This window comes from Nelumbo lutea, chromosome 2 (genome assembly GCF_056320005.1).
Source record: "Nelumbo lutea isolate HS-2025 chromosome 2, American lotus-T2T, whole genome shotgun sequence".
Taxonomy (NCBI): domain Eukaryota; kingdom Viridiplantae; phylum Streptophyta; class Magnoliopsida; order Proteales; family Nelumbonaceae; genus Nelumbo; species Nelumbo lutea.
In genome coordinates, this window is record NC_142685.1 from 24,604,457 (window position 1) to 24,632,042 (window position 27,586).

General features: G+C 41.1%; 1 protein-coding gene and 1 long non-coding RNA gene across 4 annotated transcripts; one reads left to right on the top strand and one right to left on the bottom strand.

Moving 5' to 3' along the window:
• The first annotated feature begins 7,806 nt into the window (after nucleotides 1-7,806).
• On the top strand, nucleotides 7,807-9,496 carry LOC148869267 (gibberellin 3-beta-dioxygenase 1-like). The gene is made up of 2 exons (XM_088973064.1): nucleotides 7,807-8,440; nucleotides 8,578-9,496. The coding sequence occupies exons 1-2, from the start codon at nucleotides 7,962-7,964 to the stop codon at nucleotides 9,209-9,211; spliced, it is 1,113 nt and encodes a 370-aa protein (XP_088829190.1). The 5' UTR covers nucleotides 7,807-7,961; the 3' UTR covers nucleotides 9,212-9,496.
• On the bottom strand, nucleotides 9,484-18,918 carry LOC148869268 (uncharacterized). 3 transcript variants are annotated; one of them, XR_016107986.1, is made up of 4 exons: nucleotides 17,996-18,918; nucleotides 16,901-16,950; nucleotides 15,625-15,725; nucleotides 9,484-9,544 (listed from the first exon to the last, which is right to left on the bottom strand). It is a non-coding gene; the product is annotated as an uncharacterized LOC148869268 (long non-coding RNA). The 3 variants fall into 3 exon arrangements; XR_016107987.1 differs by lacking the exon at nucleotides 17,996-18,918 and adding an exon at nucleotides 17,110-17,482; XR_016107988.1 differs by lacking the exons at nucleotides 9,484-9,544; nucleotides 15,625-15,725 and adding an exon at nucleotides 16,080-16,665 and having other exon boundaries at nucleotides 17,110-18,918.
• Nucleotides 18,919-27,586: the final 8,668 nt, after the last annotated feature.

The window sequence follows — 27,586 nt, forward strand, 5'->3', positions numbered from 1 at the left end:
TCTTTGGCATCGAATTTAAAGGTAAGGTGGAGCACTAAACCCAACTGGTTGACATCACAATGGAACCCTAAATGGATGATAAGTGTATATAGAGAGAGAGAGAATTCCTTTTCCTTCTCTTTTCTTTTTCTATATAATCTTTTTTTTATTTTCTACTTTAGGCAATAGAAACATGGAATGCTCTACAACGTGGCCTAATATGAATGGTTTATGAATATGTCTCAAAGAGGACAGGAGGTGCATGTTCATTTGTTTTGGAGTGGATCACAATAAGAAAAGAAAAATAGAAAATTGAGGTGGGTCATAAGAAGAAAAGTTAGAAGAGGAATGTAATTCTAGTGAGAAAGAGATGATATAGTAATGGAATTATGGAGTCCCAAATAATTTCAGATTCCAAGGTCGACCCTACAGGTGGCAACTCAAGGGGTCCCCATGTTGGCATTATCATCTCTTTATGTGGCAATATTCAGCTTGATATATAAACTCCCCACCACCAAAGTGGTGATGTAATGGGCAAGAGTCCAATATATGGTGGGGTGTAGAATTGACCTGGACTAGAGACTCAACATGTGGCCAATCTCGGATTGTCGCCTACCTGATGGACACCTTTTGATGGATCTGGTCCAGTTGAGTCACCTGGGAAAAAGATCTGGTTAGTCCAAGATTCCATGTGGCAAAATAGCTATGGGCCTAAGGGGGCCACATATTTGTGAAGTGACCCATTATCTCCCACATGCTAAGTTTCCACCTAACACCACTCCCATGTGGCAACAGAATTGCCTTCTCTCTATGTTTTTTTTTTTTTTTTTTCTAAGACTTTAAATTAAGCTTATCTGATGGAAAGTTTAGATCATTGGATACACTTAGGGGTGAGAAAAAAAAATTGAAAAATCGAATCGATCAAAAAAATCAACCAAAACCGAATCGAAAAATTAGTTAGTCGAATTGATCGGTTCAGTTGCAATTAACCAATATAAAAAACCAGTGGTTAATCAAACCGACCGATATACATATATTTCTATATATTATATATTTATGTATATTATAATATATATATATATATTATAAATTAATAAATATGTATTATATATAATATGATATATTATTTATTATTTAAAATATAATATTATATATATTTAAAAATTTTTATTATATATTTATAAGATATTTTAAAATTTAAAAAACTAAAAAACCAACAAACCAATCAACCAGTTAACTGATTGACTTTGATTCGATTTCAGTTACCAGTTTTCTAAAAACCAGTAATACCAATTCGATTACAAAAAAAAAAGCCCAAGTTCGATTAACCTAATCATGAGCACCCCTAGATACACCATTTCCCTATGGTGCTGGAATATCAAATTCAAGATGTGAAAGGAACTACCTCCCCCACCCACCCCACTCCACCCACACACACACACACAAAAGATAACCGGCATATGTTTTATTCTAAACAAGTTAAATTTGAAAAATATTTAGCTTATCTTATCCAATTTATCTAATAAATACGGATGATATTCCAAAACTTTCATTATTGAGGAAAGGGGAGGGGAGGAGATGAAATTTAACTATAAAATATTCAGTAAATTTTTTTGGATGATATTACCAAAAAAAAATTTGACAAGGTGATTTCATAATTTATCAAGATAAGTTCCTTCTTACATGACATTTAGTGGATAAAATTTAAAGATATTGTCTAAATCTCAAAAATTTATCCAAAATAATTTTGTGGCGCAGATATTGATTGACAGACTAACTAAAATTTTGTATTTCTCTGTAAAATGCTTATAGTACGGCAGTGTGAAAAGAAAAGTACTTGAATTATTCCACAAAAATATCCAAAGTTTTAGGACAAGATTAGAGAAGTTTCAGCCCTTCAATAATATCCTCTCAAACAACAAAAAAGATTGAAAGTGAATTAATTTAGCAAATATTTGTAATAAAATAAAGTGAAATGCTACAAGAAAAGTGTCGGTATGATCCTAGAAATCCCAAAATGGCAGCTAAGGTGTAGTAGCCAAAGGGTTCTTTTGTGTTCAAAAGGGGATAAATATAAGGTGAAAAGTTGTCTCACAAAAGAATGACAACCCAATTACATTATTCCATATAGTTGAAGAAAAATGTGAAACTAGACTTGACTTTGGGTTCCCCCCTTTTTTCCACAGAAAGGGTGATGAAAATCTTTTTGTTCCTTCCATTGTCTAATTATAGATAGGTAAAAGGGTCCAACCATGGTTGGCAATGATAAGTAGAAGAAATATATAATCTAAAACAATCTTTAACCATTTTAGTTTAGAGGAAAGAGAGCTGATTTAGCTTCCTAACTTGTTTAAATAGAGGGGATATTTTCATTTTTTTTTTGGTAAATAAATACAAGGGAATCTTGATGTATGATGTATCCAATAAGTGAGAAAAGGCTCATATGAGAGAGAGAGAGAGAGAGAGAGAGAGGTTGAATTGTTGTTTAAGGGAAAGATTTTCGTCACCTCAGAAAGCCACATATAGCCCAAAGGGTCCTATTAGTTTGAAACATCATCACTTGACTTGTGTGCCACACAGAAGATCCTTGGGTTGAAATTTGTTATTCCATACCAACTCCCTCTTGTTGGCATTTATTGAGAGAGATATAGGTAGATCATTTGAAGGGCCTCAAATTTTGCAAAACAAAATTGTTGTTGGGGTGGAAGAGGAAAATGTTGTCAAATATTGCTGGTGAACTTTCTTAATGAAATTTAGAAAAAAATTAAGTGTTTTTAGAAGAAAATCTAGAATGAATATCTGATATATTGTATCAGATGAAAATTTCAAAAACCGATCAAGTTAACAGCTAAGATTTTTCGTCTTTATGCAAAAAAAAAACTATTTTATGGATTAAGGGGAAAAAAGAGAATTTTCATGAATTTTTATAGTCTTTTTGAAATTATGTTTTGATTGAAAGGTGAGAGAAATTATCTACCACATGAAAGATACTTAGACTCAAAGTTCTAATAAAAATATAATTTAGTAAACTTCTAGACAATAATGACAATCAATAGGAAGGTTGAGAATTCATATATGCTCCTCATAGAGTGTTCTTCACACCAATACCTCACAATACACCCAACCATGCATTGGGAATGTCTCCCCATGAATGATAACATACAAGAACAGGAAATATTCCTAATGTGCAGCTGTAATGTGCTGTGAGATTGGTGTGAGGAGCATATCCTGTCTCAAAGGTTAAATATATAGAAATAATAAACTGTGGGTACAAATTTCAATTAGAGGAAAATTTTTTAAAGATTTTTTGTATTACATTCCCTAAAAGATTTAGAAGTTCTTATATCAGTAATTTCTCTAAATTTAAAAATTGAAAATTAAAAAAAATAGAAGGCCAATGTTATTTAAACAAACCTCTAATCCGAAGTGGACTAGTGCTGATGTAGATTGCAGGATTCAACACATGGAAAATCTAGAGGGTCCCCCTATCTCTCATGGAAGGCCTAGATTGACCACAAAATTCCTGCACAAGACTAAGATGATATCATGTGCGTATGTGTGTATTGATGCAAAATTGTAATAAAGTCTCAATTTGGTAGGAGAATAAATACAAATATGTACTGTGCAAATACATACAAAATATAAGGTTTCGCACTTTACATATTTGTATTTGTACTCTAGAAGGAGTATAAATACAAATACGTAGAGTGCAAAGCCTTATATTTTGTATTATTTTGTATATATTTATACAAATTTGCATTTTGTAAGGAGTACAAATACAAATATATAGAGTGCAAAACCTTGCATTTTGTATTACTTTATATGTATTTACATCGTACATATTTACATTTGTACTCCTTCCAAACTGAATAAAATGTGTAAATGCATCTGGGCAAACGTTCCAATATACAGAAGTTCTTTACTGAATCTTTGAATGTCAAAATTGAATTATGCACACACAAACTAACTCTGTACCATGTTTTTTGTGGTACACTGAATTGATAGCTATATATACAACCAGTCTGGATTGTCCAACAACCATCGTAGAGACCCTCCAGATTGGTGGCTACATGTGCGTCTGTCTCCATTAATCATGTGTATCCACATCACACATTAACTGTTAAAGTTTTAAAATTTTTAATAGAAGATTCCCAAAAAGATGTCTTTGTTTTTTCCTCATGGTGGGGAGCTATATTCAGCAGAAATCAGAAATCACCACCATTAGTTATCAGTGATGCAGCAAACACATGGAGCCCTTTTTGGTTGTATCCCTATTCTACTCATCATATGAGATAGATTCTTCGACCGCCGTAGATGCTTCGCCTAAATCATCATCGTCATCATCATCATTGTTGTTATTATTATTGACAAACAGACATCGATTATTAAATATTTGAAAAACAAGATAGATCCAAGATGATTATTCTACTAGTTCTGACAAACCCCACCCCCCCCCCCCAAAAAAAATAAATAAATAAATAAATAATAAGCTAATGAATCAGTCAATTTAATTTGCCTAAGTAAAACATCTTTCTACTTTAATTACGGACCACAATAAAGGGCGCATAGCACTTGGAATCGGATTGAATTTCACAAAATTTCTAAACAGCTTTTTCTCTGTCCAAAATTTGAGTTGAATCTATGAGACATAATTTGCCAAACCCACCACTAAACTTGATCCCATTCAAGAGAAATATGCCTGCACCAAAATCCAGACTACATATCACGGACCTCCAACCCAAGCCCAAGAAGCTGCCATTTAATTAATAGTACGGTAAGGTCTAAGGTGGTAGTTTCAGATTTTCAGATTCACTCAATAATCACTTATCCTCTCATCAATAGAGTTAAGTAGGAGTAGGTTGAGTTGGGTCTGTGTGGGGAGGTGCCTCCGGCGGGCTCCAGTGGTGCTTTTTGTCTGGGGAAAATTCTGTGACGACTTGCTTCAGCGTGTACATAACAGAACCACACGTACGTTGTTAAAGTATTGGGCCACAGTGTTGGTGGGCTATGACTATGACTTGCCTTAATCAGAACTATGCAAGGGCTATAACCTATAAGCAGTGTCCGCTAATGACTAATCAAAGGGGCTGTGGGCTATGGGCTGTGGGCTGTGGGCTGTGGACTGTGGGGGTCAGATTGAACGGTCCAAATTGATCGAAACTTGTGCCACCCACACAAGACGAGGACACGTCCTCATGACAGGTCACACCGTGTTGAGCCAATGCCCAATCGAATCACCAATGGCAGGACACTACTGATGTATGTTCATGTTCTAGTGCTAGCCAGTGCTATCATAATTACCATACATTTGCAATCCAAAGTTCCAAACCTTTGGCTGAGTCGAAAAGGACGCCATCCTGGTCTGACCATGGTTTAGTGGTTTCAACTTTCAAGGCCAATGGTGTAGATCAGAGTTCTGTGTAGGACCATGGCTGGGCTGGGTGGCATCATTTGGCCTATACCAAAACCAACCTAAATCATCTTGAGCCTAGAGGTTCAGTTCTACCAGGAATCATGCTTTGCCTATTTCTTAACTCCAATAATGCGCAAGAGTGACAAAGCTTCATCATTTCTTTTCATATGAATCTAATCTCTCTCTCTCTCTCTCTCAGAGACACCCACCATGGGACATGGGCTAGTTAACTCTAAATATTCCTGATAAGTAAGACAAACAAGCAAGCATTAGTCAATGTCGAATTATCAATCCAGTGATAGAGAGAATTGAATGAACAAAGATCATGTCATCCATGACAAAAGCTGCTAACCATTAGGGTTCTTTCACGTATGTTCTTAAATGGAATAATTATTTAGGTAGCTCTGATTAGAAAGAAGTCTTCTAGGCATTGGACAATATATGCTCGCCAATTGCCATGCCCAATTTATGCCTTCAATCTATAACTTTAGTTGTCATTGTGAAAACCCTTTAAACAAATGAAGGCAAACATATCAAAGAGAATTACGTACAAGTCAAACCCTGTAATTACTCTTTTATTTTTTTTTTTGAAAAGCTGTAATACAAATACAAATATGTATTTGGAAGGAGTACAAATACAAATTGGACAGTACAAATACATACAAAATAATAAAAAATGTAAGGTTTTGCACCGTACATATTTGTATTTATACTCCTTCCAAACTGAGCCAAAAACACTAAAGTCAAGGACAATAATTGATAGGTTTAGAAATATTTAGCTTAATTAATACAGACATGTATATAGAGAGAGAGAGAGAGATGTAGGCACGTACTTGTGTAGGTAATTAGTGGAATTTCCAGACCCACGTGGTCACGGGTTCAGTTCCTGATTCACACCAAAAGTTGGCAATTATAATTTTTTTGGGGGTCTTGTAGCTAATAAATCTACCTCCACCTTTCAGGTTTAACCGCTATCAAATCTGGGTTCAGATTTTCCCACATATTTATATGATGAAATACCCATTTGTGTATTCTGATTTTTCAAGCTACCCTTCTGAGCTTGAAGTAGATATCTATCACACCATTAATCACCAAGTTCTATTATGTTTCAGTATCAGAGTTCTGTCAATAACAAGACTAAAACCAATCTCTAGTACTAGTAACACACTGTGGAAAGAGAACAGGTTATAATGGGGGATACAATTGAAGCTAGACAAGGAGAGAACAAAACTTGCAGCTAGACATGCTATAATACCTTACAGATCGAATGATCATTGTATTGTGTGACCTACAGTGCTGGACAGGTATCAATGAAGAAGAAAGCTTTTAATCTAGCTAGCTAGTGGGTGTATATAATTTGGTTGAATCCATGGAAAGACAACAATCTGGTCACTTCCTTTTTGAGTGCCACATGAACAGCATGTGCAACAACATTGGCGTTTGTGCATGTCTGTGTTCTCCCTTGCGTGGACATGTCTCATGCAATTTGAGAAGATAAGGAAGAGACATGGACATCACCATTCTGATTTCATGGTTTTGGTTCATCAAGGTGGCCACAAAAGCTACCACAGAAACAGAGAGAGAGAGATGAAAAATTCTAAGGTACATTGTAAGAGGATGTTAAGGAACACGGTAGCTAGCTAGCCTAACTTCTGTGGTAGTCACTAGGAGCCCACTTCAAGTCATGGGAGACTAGATAAATCTAACCCCAAAGTACCAAAAGAAACTATACTACTTTTAAGGGAAATTACCAAAAATCCAATAAAAAGTATGTGTACACATTCCACATTTGTTGTGGTAAATGACAAAAGTACCCCCTGCATGTGGTCCCAAAGGAGTCCTTATCTTCTCGCATATATGCCAATGGTTTAGCAATCGGGGTTGCTCTTTGTTGATAGAGAAGTCCAATATACTCCAGGGCCCTAACTATCACTGTTAGCAGACAAGTTTCACCAATTGCAAAAGGGTAAGGAGGAAAGGGCAATCCAGTCATTTTCTGCAAGTGAAGGGAGGTGTTGTCCTCTTGTGAGGAGAGAAATAGAAGCAAGTATGTCCAAGGAGGATGACACAGATGTTTTTCTACTTGAAGACAAGACAGAAGCACATGGAGAGAGAGAGAGAGAGAAGGAGCCCTCTCTAATAGAAAGATTGAGTCCTTGAGTTGAGAGGTTGAGAATTGAGATGCCCTACACCTTTCACATATGTATTGTTCTATGGAGGACAAGATGGTCCTTTCCTTTTATTTAGCATTATTTTTTGGGTTCTCTTTTCCAACACACACTTTTCATATCTTGTCTTGACACTCTCCTAAACACCAAACCCTCCAAAGTCCAAAGGCACCACCCCTCAATCACCTTTGTCGCCATCTTCACCACCATCCCTCTATATATATATTCAACATAGTTCACAATTCCCCTCATATTATCTACTACTATAGTACTTCCACTGCTTCCACTACTAACTTAGGTAGTATTTCCGACTCCAGTTTTTTTTTTTTTTCATCCTTTCGTTACAAACGCCCTCTCATTTCTCTCTCTCTTGGATCCCCAATTCTGTACTTAAGTTCACTATGACTTCAAGACTTTCAGAGGCCTTCAGAGCCCACCCTGTCCACCTCCATCATGGTGACCTAGACTTGGAATCAGTACGAGAGGTACCCGATTCACATGCTTGGCCACAACTGGATGACTACCCATCTGTGCACTCATCGTTTGATGTTGAGTCAGTGCCAGTAATCGACCTCTCGGACCCTAATGCAGTAAAGCTTGTGGGGCATGCATGCAAGACGTGGGGTGTCTTCCAGGTCACCAACCATGGCATCCCCATGCGTCTCCTAGAGGATGTCGAGTCCCACGGCCGGCGCCTTTTCGCTCTCCCTCCCCAGCAAAAGCTCAAGGCTGCACGCTTGCCAGATGGCATCTCTGGCTATGGCCTGGCTCGAATCTCCTCCTTCTTCCCCAAGCTCATGTGGTCTGAAGGCTTCACCATTGTTGGCTCCCCCATCGAACACGCCCGCCAACTTTGGCCACAAGATCATACCAGATTCTGGTATTATACCTACGTGCATGAATACAATTTGTTTTGATTTCATGGTTGTTATCTCTCTAATTAGAAGTTAACAGTTAAAACCATTCCATTTTCTGATATCTGGGTGCGGGTGTGTCTTCAATCTTTCATGGGCGCAGTGATGTAATGGAAGAATACGGCAAGTGTATGAAGCAGTTGGCCAGGAAGCTATTCTGGCTGATGCTTGGTTCGCTGGGTATAAACAAAGATGACATCAATTGGGCAAGCCCTCAAGGAGGCGAATCTGGAGCTATGTGTGCAGCCTTACAACTGAACTCGTATCCAGCATGCCCCGACCCGACCCGTGCCATGGGCCTTGCTGCTCACACAGATTCCACCCTGCTGACAGTCCTATACCAGAACAGCACAAGCGGTTTACAGGTGCTGAGAGATGGAGCTGGGTGGGTGACTGTACCTCCCCTTCCGGGTGCACTAGTGGTCAATGTTGGCGACCTCCTCCACATACTCTCCAATGGCATATTCCCAAGTGTTCTTCATCGAGCAGTTGTTAACCGGACCCGTCATCGCCTGTCCGTGGCCTACCTCTATGGACCGCCGACGAACGCTCAAATATCACCCCTCTCAAGCCTAGTCGACCCCAACCATCCTCCGCTGTATCGGCCAGTGACATGGGCCGAGTACCTCGGGACCAAGGCAAAGCATTTCAACAAGGCACTATCATCAGTTCGCCTCTGCAGTCCCCTAAATGGGTTTGTCGACCTGAATGATCATAACAGGGTAGAAGTCAGCTAGCTAGCTGCCTGCATTGCAAAGCAGAGAGAGCAGGGTCAGCTTCATCAGCATGATTATGGATTATTACTGAGCTTTTTTTTTAATTGGATACCAATGTTCTAGGGATTCTGGTTGCTTGGACGGTTGTGGGTAATAAAAAGAGAATTGGGTTAGTTCCCATGGGAGGGGCCCAAGGGGATAAGTTATATCAAATCATGCAAAGGAATGCACAACAAACAGTCTCTGTTTTTTCATTGTCTGTGTGTATAGAAAAGATAGGGAAAGATGCTCACTTGAATATTCAAACAGGGGGCACAAACCGACACCTTTTTGCCACGGATGTGAAGGAAGATACTGCTTGAATGAATAAGACAATCATCAAGAAAAAATTGCACTGGTTAAATAAATCATGAGATGAAAAGAAGAAGAAGAAGAAGAAAGGCTAGATAAAGATTTTTCACATAAGATAAAATGATAAAAGGAAGAAAGTGAGACTGAGAGGGCCCTGTTTGTCATTTTCGACACCACTCGATCCCTCTCTTGTTGGGGGTGGGGGGGGGGGGGGGGGGGTTTGGCCTCATCGCAAAGACAGGAGTCTCAGTCCTTTCGATGCTCGGCATGGCTTTCTGTGTTGACGATGTTATTGTCTGCGCCCACACACTGGCTGGCCAGCCGGAGAGCTTTACCCTCTCCTAGGAACAAAGCAGGTTTTGCCGTTTTAATATGATTTTGCACCTATCTTGCCCATCTGGGTTGTGGTAGGTACGCTATGGTCAAAGAAACCAATGACCCAAAACTCCTCCATGTCCCCCAACCCAGAATTTTTGCACCGGAGACAGGAAGACATCACCATGTAGAAAATGGAAATAGATGCTGAAACAGAACTGCCCATCTAGCTATCCCAAATATCAGATAACAACTCCTAGAAAGGAATTAATGCATTTAACTAGACCTGCAATCCTAACTGAGTTCTAGCTGTGGTAGTGTACTCTTACAATAAAGGCATAACTCTCAAGAGCTTTGTGCAGTTTGGAATGTAAACCAACAGAGAAAAGAAAAGGACATGATTTTATCTGCAAATCATTAAATATTAATGGGTCTTAATTAGCTAGCTGCATACTCAACAGTCAACATTGATAAAATGGATATGCTTGAATGTCTCCATACCCACTATCGTACTACTTCTACAGGGAGACTTGGCTACGGAATATGTGTCATTTCCACTGCAATATTCCTCCTGGAAACTGCCAAACTCTAATAGGGAGTTCAAATATACAATGAATAAAAGACTTTTTTTTGAGACCAACTGGAATAGGAGATGACTGTTGTCAAGGTAAAGGACTCGTTACTGCATGTAAAAGATTTCACTCTTTGAAGTAACCGTAGACAAGCATGCTAGGAATTGGCTGGTTAGCATGTAGAGACCTATCTTGAACAGTTGAAATTAGATCAATGATATAAAAATATATATATTAAATACCTTGATTTCACTCTTTGAATTCCGTTCCAATACCATAAACATGTTATGAAGACTTAAGATTCAAGTCCAACCCAAACATTTGCATATCACACTGAATGAAGTTTAACTCTAACCTCATTTAAAATAAAAGCACTTCAAGATTTGCGAACCTTTCCAAACTTATTGGGAAGTCTTACCATCATTTTGCTATACAGGTTTCCCTTTAGAAAAATGCAGAAATAAGTGGTACGGAAAAGAAATCAACACCGATTATTCTTCTAATAAACCAAAGTACCTCATTAGAAGACAGAATCCAATTAGATTTTTTTTCAAAAGGGATTAAAAAAATACAATAAGTATAACTGAAATGCTACCTAATTCTCAAAGTTTAATTAAGTTTACATATGCGAACGAATTTAGGCTTAGACAATGGGAAGGCTCGGAGGATTAATATCTTCACTTTGAACAACCAAAATGGAATTATCACTACCGAAGATGTTCACTTTCCACCTCCCCCACACACACAAAAAAAAAAAGAAAAACAAAACAAAAAAGAAATTTCATTTACTACTATAAAAAAATAAGCAAATGACTTGATTGTTGTTGCTAGAAAGGAAACCTTGTAAAATTTGTACTAAAGCATCTTCTTTAATACATTTTAGTATCAAAGACCCTATGTAAGACTTGTTTGCTAAATAAAATGCTTATCTATAGTGGCATCCAAGCATAAAATAATCTTCATAAAATTTGCTTGAACTTTTGAAAACAGAAGTGAATACAAAATACTAGAAATTTCCACGGAGAATTAGTACGGCCTGAAAATGTTTAGATGATTGACTTACCTTTCCTAAAACTGTGGGAACATCAGAAATGAATTGTGTGCATCTGAACATAACCCATATCAATCCACCAAGCCCACAAGTAAACTGAAAGAGGCTTGAAAAATTATATAAAGAAAATGTGTTCCAATGAATTCTTATTTTCTTGCTCTTGGTAGAGAAGTTGCTACCTGGAAATCTTTTAAAAGGGAAAATAATGCCTTTGCTTGCTACTATCTGAAGCATATTTCGTGTTGAGGGGTTTGAATTTTTTGACATTTTTACCGATTAAAAAACAAAAAAAAACCTGAAATACACCTTGAATAACTACATTCTCAAATAGTAACAGTAAAAAACAAGTATATATACATCCTTAAATAACTCAACACCATGGATAAATTTTAATAATAGAAGTCAAAGAAGTGCAAAGTCTCTACCATATTGAGTTACAACTAATCACAACTTATGGAAAATAGAAATAATAACCAATGTTTTAAAGCGCAAAGGCATGATGCGAGGCGTTCCACTACCTGGAGGCATGAGGCGTAGTTCAGAACGTAAGAGGTGTAAGCCTCCTGAACACAAGGAAGTGTAAGCCTACTTAAGAGGAGGGGTGATAAGGAGGAGGAAGGAGGATCTCATTTTTCCTTATTTTTAATAAAAAACTTTTACATTAAGAAGGATGGAGATGCATAGCACTGGTTAAAAGGGAGGCCTTGTCGAAGCGGAGGCGAGCGAGCCGGCACAGGGCTTAGCCCTCAGCCCACTTTCTTTCCCCTTATCTTTTCTTTCCTTCCCTTTCCTTTTATTTTCTTTCTTTTTCTCTTTTATTTACTTCTCTTTCTTTCTTTTTCTTTCCCTTCCCTTTCTTTTCCTTTCCTTTCCTTTCCCTTTTTTTTCTTTTTTCTTTCTTTTTTGTTTTTTCTATCTTTTTACATAAGGTGTACATGAGGCGCATGAGGCGTACGCCTTTAGCACGCCTCATGAAAAAAGCATATGAGGCGTACACCTCTTGCACCTGAGGCATACGCCTCAAAGGTGTCGGCATCTCTAGCATACGCCTCAGGGTGTTCTGGGGGCACCTTGCCTAGAGGCGTGCCTCCAAGCGTACACCTCCCACGCCTTTTAAAACACTAATAATAACATAATAATAGAGAATAATTCAGCAAACTATGAAGATATAAGAGGGATTGCAATTTCAATTCCCTTCCTCAATCTATCTTGGATGGCTAATGGGTAAGTGTCAAGAAATCACATTAGACCCAGGTGTGTAGTATCAGTAGTCCATTGTCAAAACATAAGCTGCTATCCTTGTAATAATCCTGCAATGTTTTTGCTCAAGGATTTAATTATTATCATCATGTACTTGATCCCCATTCATCAATACTGATGTTTGCTTAATATTTCTACCCACTGCACATGGAACAAATGCAACGAGTGGGGAAACCCCTATGTTTTTGGAAAATATGATGTTCAGAATTCGAGTCTTTATATTTTTAGGCTGAAGTTTATTTTTGTTTGTTTGCTTTTAGTAGGATTAGTTATGGGTATTTAGAGTTGTTTTATGATGAGTCCAGATCAGATTGCCTCTATGGGTTATATATGGGTTTACCTCAGTTTTAATGCACTTAGGAATCTATTCTAGACAGTTTTTTAGTCTAAATTAGAGCAGAAGGGAGATCTGAGTCCTTATCTTGAGTCTATAAATAGTCTGTTATTGTAATTTTAGTTTAAAGTTTGTGAAACTTGTGCCAAGGATTGGTGCTTTTGGAGGTTTTCACTATTTTCTCTAAAGGTGCAATGTTTCTTCTCTTTCTCTTCTCTAGTCCCTTTGGTTTCCAAATCTGAAACTCTTTTATTTCCACTCTTTTTCTATTATATCAGATTTGAGTTCTTTCTTAACCACCACATTTACCCTAATAGGACTTCTTTCCATCCTACATCAATTTGTCTCTTTTATTTTTCTGGTTATTATTTGCAGCTTATTTGCTTTGTTCTCTATGGTTTGACATATTTGACATCTTTGGGTGCAGGTATCAGAATATGGCTATATTTATAGGAGTTAATGGATTCATCATACACTAAGCAATCAACAAATAATTCAAAATAAAAAAAAATAAATAAATAAAGTTAGATAGCTCTATTTTAATAATAAAGATCCCTTCCATCATTGATATCCAATCAAATATCAACAATAGGGGAATATATTAACAAACTTGCAACAGTTCAAAGCTCATAATGTACTAATGTGCTCAAAATTTATAGTACATGATATGCTAAAGTTAGTTGGTCTGAGGGGCATTGTGTAATTTGAGTTAAACTTCTAACATGGTATTTTGCAACAATACCAACTAATGGTTTGTTTTGGTGCTTGTTCACATAGTGAAACATAATCAATCCATTAAAACTAAGAACAAGAAAGGGTGCACATTTGGTAATCAAATGCACAAATATTCCAAAAACCCATCTCATGTAGTGTGAACAGGGGCACTTTGGTGTAAACTAGCCATCTGATGGGCCCAGCCAAGGATATCAATCAATGGCTGTAAACATTAAAAATTGTCTGCAAAGCTAAAGATCAGGCCATTGGTATAATCTGAATATCTTCATTCCAACCGCAGGAAATCCTACCAAGCCTATAAAATGGTAGCCAAGCCCTTGAAAAAAGTTGTCACCTGCAGCTAAGGAGATCATCTGATTGTTTAAACTATCCAGTGTGTGTATAACTGCATACATATACATATGTACATACATACATACATACATACATATAATAGGTCATGGGTATTGATACTTGCACCATACCAAAGAGTGTGTGCAAGTTAACTCATGATTACCCAGGCATGACCACATGAACTCTTTACTAGAGTTAAAAAAGTTTTTAACTTTCAAAAAAGACTAAACTACACATCAAGTAATGGAATAACTTTATTAAGGAAAATATAAATCCATGAACTTTGTATGTCAGATATTCCAAGTAAAGATCTTAACTAAGGATGCCCGATGCCTCCCACACGGTTTTTGGTAGAAGTATGTGTTTTGTACATATTTCACTATGAACGCCTTTTATACTGTTTTTTTTTCTTTCACTAAAAGAGAAAGAACCTGTTATTTATTCATTTGGAAAGAGATTAAGGACTTCTCTTTCTCTTTTTTTTTTTCCCACCTTATTCATTAAGTGGATCAACAACCAATAAAGGTTTCTGAGCAAGAGCTCTTGATGTAGATCACCAAGGGGATTTAAAATAAGTGATAAGTGATAAAAATGCAAGGAAATATTAATTCAAAAGAGATCCAAGAAATTTTGAGCAACATTTTGAAATTTCAGACAAAATAAATCCACACCATACTCCCAGTTGGTGGCTGTAATTGAAACCAATTTTTGCAAAATTTTCACTAACACTTATAACCATGATAGAAAGAAAAAGAAAATAATAATCAACCAACCAAAATCACTTAATCACATAATTAACAACATAGAAAAGATAGATTGGGATAAATTTTTTTGTTCAACGAGATTCTGAGCCAGCATTAGATCCCATTTCCTTACCTATAGGATAGAAATAGATTTAATAGGGAATTTCCCCAAAGGGTTGCTACTGCCATATGCCTCCTTAGAATATGTGTGTGTGTGTGTGTGCGCATCTGTTTGTGTGTGTGTTTGTGTGTGTGTGTGTGAGAGAGAGAGAGAGAGAGAGAGTCAGCTTCACTATAACTCCTGTTTGAGTTGGAGGCTAAAATTGGAGGGCTCAATAGCATTCAACATCAAGGTTTGCTAACTTGGCCCATTCAACTCTCATATGGAAAAACTGATTAAAAAAAAATTGTCCTTTATACAAATATTCGTTTACTTCATACTTTTTCTATTGCATAGACATTAGCGTTTGCAAGGCTCTTGAATCATCTAAACAGGCAGTTGTATCATTTCATGTTTGACTGTTTGCATTATTGAGAGTTGGAATATGTATGGGAAACCCACAGAACCACAATATTTCAGGGATATATCACCAAAATATCATTACCAAAAAAAGGCATGAAATCAATTAAATATTATTACTAATTTTTTCTAGAATAAAAGAACAGAATAACCTCACCAAGAAGGATATATAGAAGAAAAATGAAGAGATGAAAGTATTAAATAAGAATAAATAGTAAACCTTTGATATCTCAAACAGTGTTATTGATCCCTGCACCATATTGTTAACATGCTCCTTACCAATTCTCTCATGCTGATATTGCATTGCATTCAGAATGCTTTCTGCAGATGACGAATAGCACAAATAATAACATATGAGGGGTATTGATCCCAAAAAGAAATATGAGAGGTCATAATAAACTAAACAAAGTATTCGGAGACGCTCTAATTCCTCAATAAGCTTTTTTCTTTTGAGAGAGAGAGAAGGTAAAGTATTGTATTATTATATTGATAGAAAGAACATGTACAACAAGAAGCTGTACTCAAAGGCTCAACAAATAACTGCCCCTGCTTCACTAACACCACACACCCTGATTTACAAAATAATTCCCATATACAAAAGGAGCTATAGACTATAGTCTGCATTCCTGAACATTTTATGTGTATCCATCCATGAAAAAAACCTTCCCCAACACCTTCTGAAAAACGCTTCATTTTCAAGGATTTTTTTCAGTAACTAAATAAAATTAAATGTACAGTGTGTATTTACATGGATGCATTCTGTGTACATAAAATACAGGTCCATGTAGAGCAGTTTCTTTTATCACCCCCACTGCTCCTCAAGAGCCTCCCCAAATACAAAAAACATAAGTAGTTTTCTACTACAGGGTGTATTCACCACACACCTTCCCTGGCTAGTGAATCAGCCATCTCACTGGTAGACTGTGGTACCCAGAAGAAAATTGCAATTCATTTGCAAGGAATGTCACTAATCTAACAACTTGCCTCTATTCAATATGTTATTTAGTTATTAACTAATGTGTTCCTTCAATTGGAAATTCCTTCTCAAGGAGCCATTGCTTGGTGGAATGGTAGAATCACAGGCTAACAAGTGTGAGAGCGCAGGTTAAAGTCTGAGAACAGCCACTTTGTTCATAAGAAATGCCAAAGGTGAGGTCAATGTCCAGTCCATCCCTCCCAAGACCCCAGGTAGCCAGTACCAACATTGGGTAATGGCTTTTTACTCAAATCCATCTCAAAGTAACAGGATGGTATGATGCTCCTGTTCAATGTTATGTGCAACATAAATAACCTACGTGTTTCATCATGCAGGTCACCTATTTTGTCAAGAAACAAATGAAAAGGAATAACAGAAAAACTGAAAGCAGCTTACTAATAGTGGTATACAAGTTCCTTAAGGTGCCAATATAACCACAAATAATAAATGTCATAAAATCAACTTCTTTTTTCCCCTAGGATTAGTAATGAGAATGTATTAAGAAAAGCAAAGGGTATACCTCAGCTGTTACCGGAGAAAGACACAAAGCAAAAAGGAGATCACTAAAATCTGCAATGCAAAAGAAACCTTAAAATTAAACAAGCCCCCTTGGAGAGTAAGATACTACCACAAAATATGCCACTTAAATGTCACATCAACCAACAGTGACCCTTCATCATAATGTTCATAAGAAATTAACAAAAGTTTTAATGCCGGCCAGCTGCCAACCTGACACAGTCCTCCTTTATCCAGGTAATTTGGTGAACCTTCAAATTACAAAGTTGCACTTCCAGCAGCTGGGTAAGCTCTCAACAGAAATCATATGCAACAGAGAAAATGCCCTCCCTGGCCCTTCCATTGTCAGGATATGCAACACTGAGGCCCAACCCACCTCACCTACCAATATGACCATTTGACCAGCATACCCCCCACCCCCAACAAAGAAAAGCTTCAATGGTTTGGCATATTGCCATTTATGCTTCTTCTTCTCTGATATGCATAGACCTAGCCAGAGAACCAGTGTGCATGGGATACAATGTGGATATGCATACAGGATACTGCACAGATATGCCATGGATATGTTTCCAGCTTATTCTCATGCCTAAATAAAAATAAAAGCATTAAAATTTTAGGTTGAATACTTCCCACCCCTTTTATGTTGAAACAAATGGACACTTCATGAAAATTGGCTCCACAGTGTAACTAAAATGTCAAATGAAATGATTCTCTGCAAGAAAGATTACCAAGTTTTACCTTATTTTCACAAGAATGCTACATGATCTCAAAGAGGATAATAAAAGACCAATTTAGTCAATTTTCCACTTCAATTTATTAGTTGGAATGAACAAAAAGGAGCACACAAAAACTTGGAGATCATTGAAACGGGCTTAAGTTCATATGTTAAACCTTCAGCAGCAGCAATCCATGATTCGAGTATCTCAGATACTGTATTCAGCAAGATTAAGAACGTATTTTTGCATGCTGAGGAAACCATTATACAAAGTGATGTACGTATAAATAAAAGCACACTCTAATAACCTCTAAAGATTAAATACGAATAACCATTATAATACTGCAGGAAAAATCAAAACTTTCACCATGAAAAGCCCATTACCTCATCCCAAGTCTCGATTTGCACAACTGGCAATCTACTGTACATAACTGGATAAATCCCTTAAAAGCCAAAGCCTTGAATTTGGTGAACTTTGAGAGGATATGGGAATCCATTCGATCTTAGAGCTGCTTCGGTGGCTTGTAGGATATTACAGTACATCCATCACAAGCCAAATAATTATCAGAAATCTTCCCAGCAGAGTATATAAACGAAATGCAAAATAGCCCAAGCGGAATCACTCCAAACAATGAGATTATGCATCAATAATCATCCACAAGATCAAATTACTATAAGCAGCTACTAGAATGCACAATTTTTCTGAATCAATAAAAGATTAACCTCTTCGTTAAGAACACCAAAGTCACGCAAACCGTTACACAGTTTAAAACTTAGAGCGCAAATTAACTACCACTGATCCAAAAACTCGTTTCTAAAGCCATAGAACTCTGTGGCACATAAAAAATAGATTGATTAAACGATTGAAAATATGGATTAATAGATGTGCTCAAGGTATAAAACTTATAAATTGAAAAGAGAACATGTTAATGCATTGTATAGAAAAAAAATTAACATGTTCAGCAAATTATAAACACACACACACACACACGGGTTACAAATATTTGGTCTTGGGGGATGAGGTCTGGTCGGAGAGGACTTGGAATTCAGAGGCGACAGCTTTGGTGGTGGCGATAGACCAGGCTAGACCGACGACAAGCTTATCGGGTGGCGGTAACCGATAAGTTGGCGTTTCGGGAAGGCGAATAGCCAACCGATACGAGAAAGCCGATAATCGTCTGCATGAAAAAGCAAAGCTGAAAATATCGACGGTTCGGAACGAGCCTCCAGCTTTCGTTCTCTGGGTTCTCCGATTTTGTCTCTCGACGTCGACACTCATTCTCGGTCCACGGAGCACGTTCAAAATCAAAGCGAAAGGCCGAAAGCTCGTTTATTTTAACTGTTGAAGTAATACAGATAGCAGAGTGCAGAGAGAAGTGACGCCATCAGCGCTACATGTACTCGATCACGACGATGATGATGATGATGGAGTAAATCTGACCGTTGGTTCGAGTGGGCTGTCTATTGGCCTAAAATAAAGATGGGTCCCTAGCCTACCATCCACCGGATCTGCTGCTTACACATGGCGGCTCACATCGATATCACACTTACATTCACATCCTGTCATGCATCGTAAACATCTTCCGTATTTATAAATTATTATTCACGGGAAATGTTTCCAATTATTATTCATGGTAAACAACAAGGCTATGCAACTTATCGGTCCGTACTCCGTAAGGAAATTTTTCCATCCCTATCCCCATATAACTGTAATGTGGGCCGGGCCACCCGTGGTCCAGCGCAACTCGGGCTGTGCTGGGCTTAGGAGTCCAAGCCCACGGGCTGGCATGGCACGGGAAAATGGCCTAGATTGATATTTAGGCAATAACAATACACAGCGGATATTTGTTTTGGTTTTTCGTATTAGTTATAAAAGTTAAATTTGATTGTATATAAGAAATATAGACTAAATTATAATTTCACATGTGATGGAGCGCAATCCGGTCGGTCCTATCTGTCAACGATCTTGTTTCTGACTGGAGCAAAAGGTGCCTGAAATGGGGAAGAAAGCGAGTAGTCTCCGGGGAGGAAACCGGTGAGAGTGCTCTGAAACTCAAGTTAGTATTTTTTCAAAGGCAAGATAAAAAATAATAATAATAAACAGATGACACAAAGTTATCACGTACCTCCACTCTTGGGGGGGAAAAGGGCCTTTTATAACCACTTCGCGCACTCACTCCCAAGCTCCTGTCAGGTCGGGTATCATTACCTTTGCACTTCTGCCAGTTTGGGTGTCATCACCTCTGCTGGGGCAGACAACCATCACTGCTCTCTTTGTTGAAGCCGTCTCTGTAACTAGAGGTGGCGGTGGCAGGTGGCCGTTGAAGTGCGGCTATCAAACGTCAGATCCTAAGTCTGTCAGGCGCGTCGCCTCACGATACGGACTCCTTTGGTGTCAAGTACGATTGTTCAGTTTGGTGGCCCGGAGACGAAGTGCTGGAGTGGTGTGCGATGTGAAGTCTTGAGTTCGGTTAGAAGTGTGGCTTGAACTGCCCTGGGGTGGGCCAGTTCGGGTGGTTGCCATTTGCGTTCCTCGTAAGGCTCGGGGTCAAAGGGAGAGTTCAGGCTCTTTTTGGGGAGCTCGGACCATGAGTTCCTCTTCTCGGAGCTCGTGCCTTGAGCGCACTGTCGTGCCGAGCTGTCGCTCCTGCCAGGTCACTCTTAGTTGCTTCCACGTGTTGGGTGGCCAAGAGGTCGGGCCAAATCTTCCTCCATCAATTGCCCCCCACTCCTCGCGCTAAGGGTCTTGCCCTAGCGCGGCGAGTTCGCGAGGTGACGAGTGGATTTGACTCGTACTTCAAACCGGTTGACTAATGGCGTGAAGTGTGCGTACGTCAAAAAATTTTTGGATTCCTTGAGCGCCAAAAAGTTAGAAAGCGCACCAATCCATCTTTAAATGTTGGGAGACGTGACGGCGGGAGTTATTTCAAATTCAAAAAACGCGCCACTGCTGCCTTCAGTGCTGGGAGACGTGCGCCGGCAACGCTTCAATTTCCAAAGACGTGCGGCCAATCACATCTCGGTCTTAGGAGGCGTGTGGTCAGCTTGACCGTGAGCCGTTGGATTTGTCTCGATCAGAACCATCGGTTTTCGATCACTATGGGTATAAATAGTGGGGGACCCCAGTCACTTTCCATCGCCATTCTCTTGCGTTCGCTTCTTGAGCTCGCGTCAACCTTCCGTAGTCCATTAGCATTTTCTGGGTGAGTCAGTACTTTCTTCCTAGTTTTTCTTTCCTCCCGATGTCTAGCTCGGACAGCTTAGACAGCTTCTTGAGGGGGTCAGATGCAAGTTCCACGAACCAAGCTGCATCCCCGAACAATCTTAGTGAGCCCGAGGTAGAGCTCGAGGAAGAGTTCGAACCTATAGGCCGAGTTACCTCGGGTAGTTTGGCGTCCTTCTCCCATCGAGGTCGGACGTTAGACAAGTTTGGGTCATCAACCATGACGCCTGAGGGGCTTTATTCCCTTATCACCCAGTTCAACCTGCCTAGGGAGTATACTTACTTTATACCCTCGGGCGACTTTCCTTGGGAACACGGTCCTAACGAGATCATGATATTCCGGGAGCAGCTCATTGTCGGGCTGTGCCTACCTTTCCACCCTCTTATCGTCGAGGTTATGAACCACTTCGGCGTCACCATCGGTCAGCTCCACCCGAATTCTATCCACAATTTGGTTGGGATTATCTCCCTTTTCTACGAACACATTTTGCCTTTGGACCTAGAGATCTTCTCTTCTATTCTCATGCTTAAGAAGCAAGCGGGTCCCCTTCCCGAGCGTAGGCGGGCATACTACCTGTCTCCTCGCCCGGGGTTTAAGCTTTTACACAATCTTCCCAACAAGGTCCCGTTGTGGAAATGAGACTACTTAGGGGTACAAAGTGCAACGGGGTGGATGTAACAAACCGGGTGGGGGTTGGCTACCCCTGACCCCGTTGTTACACTAGATAGGGAGACAGCGAAGGGCCTCCGGGACTGGGCCCGACTCGGGCTAAAATGCCACCATTATCTTACGGAGGCCAAGCTCATCTAGGTCGGCCTGAGTTCAGGTAGGTTTCTTGCTCAGAGGCTTGCCTTTGTTTTGCTTTCCATTCTTTCGTCTTCCTGATGTCGAGCTCTTTTTGCAGGTGTGATGGACGCAGAAAAGACTCGCGGTGGGAACATGTTACATGCCATGAAGAGGAGGAAGCGAGTTGCCAAACGGACTCATGCCGAACCACCCCGAGATGCGGAGCCCGAGGTACCGAGCTCCCTGCCAATGGGTCCGCCCAGGGAGCCCGAGATGGCCCCTCCAGTACAAGAAGCGACAGGGGCCCCTTACGCCGAGGCTGCTTATACCCGAGCTGGCCTTCAGGATCAGGAGGCCAAGGCGAGTTCAGGAGCGTGCTATCGCCGAACCACGCTCTTCAAAAAAGTAGGGAGGTCGTTTACCCTGAGGAGGTCGCGACGTGGGCCGAGCTTCCTTTGAACCACGTAGCCGGGCGTGCTGCCTCATATGCCATGGTGGTATGTCAGCGACTTCTTGTCGAGCTCCTTGTCATTACCTTTCTCGCTATTATTCTTTTAACATTGTCGTTATTTTTCCTTTTGGTAGGTGAACTCCTCCATCCATGCCTTAGCGGCCCAAGCGGAAAGGAGATTGAGGCGGGAACAAGCTGCCGAAGAGGCTTCCCGCGCTACCGAAGTGGCTTCTCGCGCTGCAAAAGCCAGGCCGGTGAGGTCTCAAAGAGACATCGGGGCCATGGGAATGGTGGTGAAGCACATGGCGGACCTGAGGCTGGACTTGCAGCATCAAGTCGAATACCTTCAAGAGGATATTAGGGAGAGGACAGAGATCTTTTCTCAAGGCATCGAGGATGCCAAGAAGAAGGCCGTTGAAGACTATATCGCCTCGCCGCGCTTTGAAGACCTGATGATCAGGAACACGTACCCCGACCTCGACATCAGCGCCATAACCACTTCGCGCATTACTCAGGAGATGGCCAACGTGGCTGATGGTGAACCGGATTCTGAGGACGAGGCAGGACCCTCGGGTATCATTGAAGTGCCTTCCGAGGGTGAGGAAGATGTACCTCCGGGCCTGTGAGCTTACTTTTGTTGTTGTTTTTTTTTCTTTTTTGGAATGTAAACAGAGTAATTTGTAATGAAATGTTCTTTTGGTTAAGTGTTGTCGTCTTCTCCTTCTTTGTCGAATTGATTATATTGTCGAACTATTGGAGTTAGGGCCTAGGGCGGATTAACATATATGCTCGAACTAACTATATTGCTGAACTGACTATATGCCCCTGATGATGAGATGTCGAGGTCCTTATCAGCTCGTTGTTAGCACTTTGCCTGTCAACTTGTTGTTAGCATTTTGCCTTTGCTTGCCCATGCCGAAGAGGTCCTTGTTAGCTTGGCATTCTAGCCCATAGGCTCTGGTAGCGACTCCTAGTCCACTTCGCTTGGTGATTTATAGTTAGTATCGTCTTAAGTTGACGACGTTCCACGCCCTGGGTACTTGTTTCCCCTCTAGGGTTTTGAGCTCGTATGCTCCCCCGAGTGTTTTCTTCACTCGGTAGGGTCCTTCCTAGTTCGGTCCGAGTTTGCCAACGCGGGGCTCAGGTGCCATGATCTTACGGAGGACCAGGTCGCCGACACGGAAGTTCTGCTTTTTTACTCTGGCATTGTAGTACCGAGCTACTCTTTGCTGGTAAGCTACGGTCCGGATGTACGCGAGGTCTCTTACCTCGTCGAGTAGATCGTGGTTGGAATGTAGCCCGTCTCCATTTGTCTTATCATCGTATGCTTCTAGTCGCAGTGTGGGTATTTCGATCTTCGCCAGTATTACTGCTTCGGTATCGTAGGTGAGGTTAAAGGGGGTCTCCCCCGTGGCGGTTTTCTTCGTAGTTCAGTGAGCCCATAGAACACTTGGTAGCTCATCCGCCCACAACCCTTTAGCTCAGTCTAGTTGCACTTTCAGCCCGCGGAGGATAGCTCTGTTCATAACTTCTGCTTGACCGTTTGCCTGCGGGTGCGCGACCAATGTAAAGTTCTGTCGAATCCTCATATCTTGGCACCATTCCTAAAATTTGATGTCCTCAAACTGCTTGCCATTGTCGGAGATCAGTACCCGAGGTAAGCCGAAGCGACATACTATGTTCTTCCAAAAGAAGTTCTGTACGTTTCGAGTTGTGACTGTTGCGAGAGGTTCAGCTTCTACCCACTTTGTGAAGTAATCTACCGCCACCACTAGGAACTTCCTCCCACCTGTTGCTAGCGGGAATGGCCCCAGGAGGTCGATGCCCCATTGCACAAAGGGCCATGGACTAGTGAGATACTTGAGGTCGGCGACAAGCTGATGGTGGATATTGGCATGCTTCTGACACTTGTCGCATTTTCTGATGAGTTCGATGGCCTCTGCCTTCATCGTTGGCCAGTAGTACCCTTGTCAAAGTGTCTTCAGGGTGAGAGCCCTGCCCTCCAAGTGCCCGCCGCACAGACATTCATGAGTGTCACGGAGTATGAGCTCGGCTTCGGTAGGTCGCAAGCAACGCAGGTAGGGGAGCATGTAGGATCGTCAATACAGTCGTTCATCTATTATCACATATTTGGCTGCCTGGCGTTGCACCCTTCTGGTTGCATTGCGATCTGCAGGGAGGGTCCCGTCTAGCAAGAAGCTCACGAGTGGGTTGATCCAGCTCGGCTCTGCTTCAAGGACAGAAACGACCTCCTCTACCCCCCCTCCCCGAGAATGCTAGGCCGAGGTAAGTCCTCTATGTACACGGCTCTCATGGCGTTGTGACTGGTGCTAGCCAACTGAGACAGGGCGTCGGCCTCAGTGTTCTCCGACCTCGGGATTTTCTTGATGAAGTGTGACTGGAAGTTGAGCTGAGCCTCCTTTACCTTTGCCAAGTAATTGATCATAATTAGCTCGTGTGCTTCGTATTTGCCCGTAACCTGGTTGACCACAAGATGGGAATCGCTGTAGATAACTATGTGTTTTGCTCTTACCTCTTACACTAGGGCCAGCCCGGCTATCAATGTCTCATACTCCGCCTCGTTGGATGCCGCGAACTCAAAGCATAGCGTGTATTCCAATTTCGTGCCACCTGGGCCGTGCAAGACTATTCCAGCCCCGCTTCCTAGTTGGTTCGAGAAGCCATCTACGTGAAGGATTCAGGGCTCCTCATCCCAATTCGCGTTTGGCCTAACTAGGAGAGATGTCACTCTGGCTACTACCTCACAGGGTTTGAACTCTATTGGCCTGGGAGCTCCGGGCTCACCCGAACTAGGGATCTCTGGCTCAACCGGCCTAGGGACTTCGGAGCTGAACGTGCACTCGGCAACGAAATTTGCTAAGGCTTGGGCCTTAATAGCAGTTTGTGGCGTATACTGGAGGTCGTACTCGCTGAGCTCGATGGCCCACTTCGTCAGCCGACCGGAAACCTCGGGCTTGAGTAAGACTTGCCTCAGAGATTTGTCAGTCAAGACGATGACAGTGTGAGCCTGGAAATATGGGCGGAGTTTCCAAGCTACAATTATCAGTGCGTATGCCAACTTTTCTATCTGTGGGTATCTCCTCTTTGCTCCCTACAAAATTTTACTAACATAATAGATGGGTTGTTGGACCCGATCTACTTCTTTTATTAGTACCGAACGGACCACCTCGTCGCTTGCCGAGAGGTACAGTTCTAAGACATCGCCCTCCTCGAGCCTGGTTAAGACCGGCACATTAGCAAGGTATTTCTTGAGCTTGTCGAACGCGAGCTGGCGGTCTGAGGTCCATTCGAACCCTTTGCCTTTAATTGCCTTAAAGAAAGGCAAGCAGCGGTCTACTGATTTGGACATACAGCAGCCTAGGGTGGCTATGCGGCCATTTAACCTTTGGACCTCCTTCAACTTCTGGGGCGGTCTCATGTCTATGATTGCCTTAATCTTGTTGAAGCTGCTGCATTTGGGCTTGGATGGCCCGCATGCCATGCACCAGGTCATCGAGCTGGTTCTGGCTAGTTGCTGGGGGAACAATGGTTGGTTCAGCAAAAGTGGTTCCAATAAAGGGAGGAAGGGGGACGTTTATGGCGGGAAGATTCACAGGCGCCACTGTTCGTGACACATTCAAGCTGGGGATCCCATCCACCCAAAGGGGGATGGTGAACTGTCCAATGCACACCACGGGAACTGGAAGTTGTTCCTCGGTGGCGTTCATCTCCGTGCTACGTTCGGCATTGTTGGAAGAAGCCATGGGTGCTAGGGTTTCTTAGAAAAAATGTGTTATGAAAGTTTTAGAGGGAGGCTTTTAGAAGCGTTTCCCACAGACGGTGCCAATTGATGGAGCGCAATCCGGTCGGTCCTAGCTGTCAACGATCTTGCCTCTGACTGGAGCAAAAGGTGCCTGAAAGAAAGCAAGTAGTCTCCGGGGAGGAACCCGGTGAGAGTGCTCCGATCAGGTCGGGTATCATTACCTCCGCACTTCTGCCAGTTCGGGTGTCATCACCTCTGCTGGGGCAGACAACCGCCACTGCTCTCTTTGTCAGAACCGTCTCTGTAACTAGAGGTGGCGGTGGCAGGTGGCCGTTGAAGTGCGGATGTCAAGCATCAAATCCTAAGTCAATCAGGCACGCCACCTCAAGATACGGACTCCTTTGGTGTCAGGTACGGCTGTTCAGTTCGGCGGCCCAGAGACGAAGTGCCGGAGTGGTGTGCGAGGTGAAGTCTTGAGTTCGGATAGAAGTGTGGCCCGAAGTGCCTTGGGGTGGGACAATTCGGGTGGTTGCCCTTTGTGTTCCTCGTAAGGCTTGGGGTCAAAGGGAGAGTTCGAGCTCTTTTTGGGAAGCTCAAACCGCGGATTCCTCTTCTCGGAGCTCGTGCCTTGAACGCACTGTCGTACCGAGCTGTCGCTCCTGTCAAGTCGCTCTCGATTGCTTCTACGTATTGGGTGGCCAAGAGGTCGAGTCAAATCTTCCTCCATCAATATGGATTTAAATTCAATCCAATTTTATTGGATTTAGATATTTAGAGTTTTTAATATGCTATGGTAATGGGATCCAATTAAAAAATCAAATCAAATGCAAATCACCCCTATTGAATTGAATGATTTAATTTTAACCATAAAAATTAGGATTCATGGAGCATTCTGATTTTTATTTATTTATTTTGAAAGAAGCCGGTAGGTAGAATTCCATTAGCTCGATGAAGCGTCTTTAAACAGTATTACATAAAAAATCTAGAATAATAGACAAGTAAAAGTCTAAATAGAGATAAACCCCATCTGGCAAGTGGCAACTAAACGAGCAGCAACATTTGCCGTCTGTCCCACATATAGTTCACCGATCGAACAAGAATGAAGGTTAGATAAAAGGCTCTTGCAGGCAGTAATGATATAGATAAACTAGCATCGTGGATGGAGATCATCCACCAACATGAGTTTGGAAATACTATAAGCATTACCTTCAATAATAATATATGATAATTAAAGCTCTTGGGCTAAAAATAGATCATGATAAAGAGTCAAAGGTTCAGCCATGATAGAACTTTCACATTTAATAGGCAAAGCTGTTGCAAAAAGAACAGTATCAACATGATCCTGAATGATTTAGTATACGTTTGGTTCCGTTTACGTTTATTAACGGTCATATAGATATGATATCCCATTAGCAAATGCCTTATTAACGGTCATATAGATATGATATATAGGCACCACGAGAGAGCCGGGTGACAGGGAGTCAACTACCTTCTCTGGTGAGTGGTGAGCACCTGCTATCCTCCACGGTTAATATTTTAAGACAGAATTGTTAGGGAAGATTTTATCGTGGTGGGCTGGCAACCGCAGAGGCCATAGCCGACTCGCCGCTCGGGGAGAGCTTCTATTTCATCATACAAATTGAAAATCGTAGTAGCTTCCACCCTGGAGCTCAAGCTCATGGAGTTGAGAGTTGAGGCTTCTTCGACTACCAGAAACTAGTTTGCAAATAGTCTATCACCATTAACGCTGA

What these genes read in the sequence shown, in the direction of transcription:
- LOC148869267 (XM_088973064.1), top strand. Translation starts at nt 7,962, where the DNA reads ATGACTTCAAGACTTTCAGAGGCCTTCAGAGCCCACCCTGTCCACCTC. An exon ending in CAAGATCATACCAGATTCTG is followed by an intron (nt 8,441 to 8,577) that starts GTATTATACCTA and finishes TCATGGGCGCAG; the next exon opens with TGATGTAATGGAAGAATACG.